Here is a 3,635-nt window from a genome sequence, read left to right as displayed (position 1 = left end):
TCTACACTCAGCAATCATTACAAACAACAGGCATGTAGGCAGACCTGTTATAAGTCGCTCTGTCAGTATCATGACTGCGCTTGATTAAGCCACTTGGAGTGAAATGACCAGGAGCATTGTTTCTCTTGATAAGTGATGCAATGTACAATTCCTCCTGCTAAGCATTCAAAATGTTAACGGAGTAATTTTGTATATAGAGTGGACCAATCAAAGTCTTGATCAGGGGGGAAGAACCAAATCGGAATGCTAATATTATAGTAGTAACGATTATTATGTGCTGTTAAAAATCCGAATTAATGACAGATTTCAAGAGTTATTTCAGATTAATTCGGACTAGAGGAAATGTATACTGGCTACGGCATCTCAAATAGGACAAACAGTACTATTGACCTTTTTCAAGCGAAGGTCTTTTAAGGGAGTATGGGAGTACACTCGTTCGGCTAGCCGTCAGCCGAACTGAAGCGTGCTGACCAGCGGTGGAAATCTACTACATTGTCATACTTCAGTAAAATTAAAGATACCTTTAATAGAACATGACTCCAGTAAAAATGAAAAGTCACCCAGTAAAATTCTACTTGATTAAAAGTCTGAAAGCATTTGGTTTTAAATATACTTTAGTATCAAATTTGGTTTTAAATATACTTTAGTATCAAGAGTAAATGGAATTGCTAAAATATACTTAAGTATTAAAAGTCAAAGTATAAATCATTTCAAATTCCTTATACTAAGCAAACCAGATGGCCATATTTATTATTTTTATTGAAGGATAGCCAGGGGCACACTCCAACACTCCAACACTCCTACACTCAGACATCATTTACAAACAAAGCATTTGTGTTTAGTGAGTCTGTCAGATCAGAGGCAGTAGTGATGACCAGGGATGTTCTCTTGATAAGTGTATGAATTGGACCATTTTCCTGTCCTGCTAAGCATTCAAAATGTAACGAGTAATTTTGTGTGTCAGGGAAAATGGATGGAATAAAAAGTACATTATTTTCTTTAGGAATGTAGTGAAGTGAAAGTAAAAGATGTCAAAAATATAAATAGTAAAGTACAGATACCACARAAAACGACTTAAGTAAAAAATAGTTTAAAATACTACTTAAGTACTTTACACCACCGATGCTGACGACATGGAAATATGTGTTGCATAAAGTAAGAGATGATTTCATGTGTTATACTCCGTACAATTTCAAAAATCAATAACAAAAATTAAAATCAAATGATTGATCAATTAATCGAGATCATTAGAGGGGACAGGCGAGACTTCTCTTCAGCTCTGCCTGCTCTACCTGACTGTTGGTGAATCAAAGATGTTAACCCCAATATAATGTGATGCTCTGTTAGACCATGGGAAATTATCTCTACTTGCACACTCATCTTCTGCACATCTATCACTCCAGAATTTAATTGCTATATTGTAATTATTTTGCCACTATGGCCTATTTATTGCCTTACCTCCCTTATCCTACCTTATTTGCACACACTGTATATAGACGTTTACTACTGTATTATTGACTGTATGTTTGTTTATTCCATGTGTAACTCTGTGTTGTTTGTGTCGCACTGCTTTGCTTTATCTTGGCCAGGTCGCAGTTGTAAATGAGAACTTGTTCTCAACGAGCCTACCTGGTTAAATAAAGGTGAAAAAAAAAAAAACATGACAGTAAATGTGATCTGTTATCTCTTTAGGCTGCAATGTGGAGAATGCGTGTTACAACCTGGGGGTGTGTGCAGAGAGGAACACCATCTGTAAAGCAGTGTCAGAGGGTTACAGGAGCTTCAAGGCCATCGCTATCGCCAGGTAAAGTTCATGTAGTAGGTGCTCTTGGAACTGTTCTAGTTTACGTCCCAAATCTCTTCAATTTTTCACCACTCTAATGCTGACCCCTAGTGTCAGGAACATGCTATAACATCTTGATAACAGTCAAACAACTGTGTCAGAGTGGCATAGTGCAGTGTGCCAAGGATATACGTTTTATTTTCATCAACTGTATTGTAAAATGTCTTGTATCGATAATATCTGCAGTGACTTAATCGACCAATTCATCTCACCATGCGGTGGCTGCAGACAGTTCATGAGAGAGGTAAGGATCATTCAAGCCTCGCATCAAGCAATTTGTAAGTCGCTCTGGATAAGAGCGTCTGCTAAATGACTTAAATGTAAATGTAAATCAAGCCTCGAAGAAGAGAAATGGTGTCAGTGTCATTTACAGCATCTCTACTGTAGGAGTAGTGTGTCTCCTTCAGTTACTATGCCTTTTGAGTGCTTATTGGTCCATGTTACATCCTGGTTACCAAGGTAGTTGTAGAGCAGGAAATGTTATCCAAGGTGTCCATGTACTACAACATGCTTATGCTTGTCTCTCCTCTTCCTCCTCCCCCTCCTCTTCCTTCTCCTCCCCTTCCTCATCGACCTCTTCCTCCTCTTTCTTCTCATCTTCCTCCCCCTCCCCCTCCTCTTCCTTCTCCTCCCCTTCCTCCTCGACCTCTTCCTCCTCTTTCTTCTCATCTTCCTCCCCCTCCCCCTCCTCTTCCTTCTCCTCCCCTTCCTTCTCCTCTTCCTCCTCTTTCTTCTCATCTTCCTCCCCCTCCCCCTCCTTCTCCTCCCCTTCCTCATCGACCTCTTCCTCCTCTTTCTTCTCATCTTCCTCCCCCTCCCCTCCTCTTCCTTCTCCTCCCCTTCCTCCTCGACCTCTTCCTCATCTTCCTCCTCCACTTCCACCTCCTCCTCTCCAGTTTGGGGCCAGCTGGGACGTGTATCTGTCCAAGCCAGACGGCTCGTACGTAGAGAAGAACATAAGCGATCTGCTTCCTGTCTCCTTCGGACCTGAAGACCTGTCCATGAAGAAAGTCTTAAAGATCCCCAACCAGTATTAACCTGTTAATCTCCTACCTGTTAACCTATTACCTGTACACAGCCTGTTCTAACTCCCACTGTTTCATATTTAACCCTACTAGGAAACATAAAGCATTGGTGCTTTTATAAATCAGGAGAGAGAAGTAGTTTAAAGCCACTGTTATGTTATAAATTATCAATATATATTTTAGAAGTAATATATGTGTCTGGAAATCTATTGGAGGGCTGCGACACCATTCTTCCACGAGAAAGTCCATAATTTGGTGTTTTGTTGATGGTGGTGGAAAACGCCACTCCAGAATCTCCAATAAGTGTTGAATTGTGTTGAGATCGGGAGACTATGGCTKCGTTTACACTTTTTTTGCCACTAATTGGTATTTTTGACCAATCACATCAGATCTTTTCACATCACATATTTTTAAGATCTGATTGGTCAAAATACCAATTAGTGAAAAAAAGATCAGAATTGGGCTGCCTGTCTAAACAGAGCCTGAAACAAACACACACACACAAACACACCCCTTTGTGCCTTTGGAATGTTAATTGCTTAATTAACTCAGAAAACACACCTGTGTGGAAGCATCTGCTTTCAATATACTTGGCAATGTATCGCGTATTTCCTTTATTTTGACAGTTACCTGTATATCATTGAAATATAGTAGCTTGAGGGTGACTGGATGTAGAATTCTAATCTCGCATTGATGCGTGGTCAGCATTTTTCATGCTGCGGGCGGGAGCGGGCCATCAGACAGACGACTTTGGGATGAAMATATTT

At 40.2% G+C, this 3,635-nt stretch overlaps 1 protein-coding gene across 1 annotated transcript in view; it reads left to right on the top strand.

The window, feature by feature from the left end:
- Nucleotides 1-3,204, top strand: part of LOC111973187 (cytidine deaminase) — a 10,752-nt gene extending 7,548 nt beyond the window's left edge. Inside the window, exons 2-4 of the mRNA XM_024000502.2 lie at nt 1,693-1,804; nt 2,030-2,087; nt 2,740-3,204. Of these exons, the coding sequence (XP_023856270.1) occupies nt 1,693-1,804; nt 2,030-2,087; nt 2,740-2,880 (311 nt within the window). The 3' untranslated portion in view covers nt 2,881-3,204. The remainder of the gene's footprint in view (nt 1-1,692; nt 1,805-2,029; nt 2,088-2,739) is intronic.
- Nucleotides 3,205-3,635: the final 431 nt, after the last annotated feature.

This window comes from Salvelinus sp. IW2-2015, linkage group LG1, assembly GCF_002910315.2.
Source record: "Salvelinus sp. IW2-2015 linkage group LG1, ASM291031v2, whole genome shotgun sequence".
NCBI lineage: Eukaryota > Metazoa > Chordata > Actinopteri > Salmoniformes > Salmonidae > Salvelinus > Salvelinus sp. IW2-2015.
Note: the sequence above shows the minus strand (reverse complement) of the source record. Positions and strands in the feature narration are given on the sequence as shown.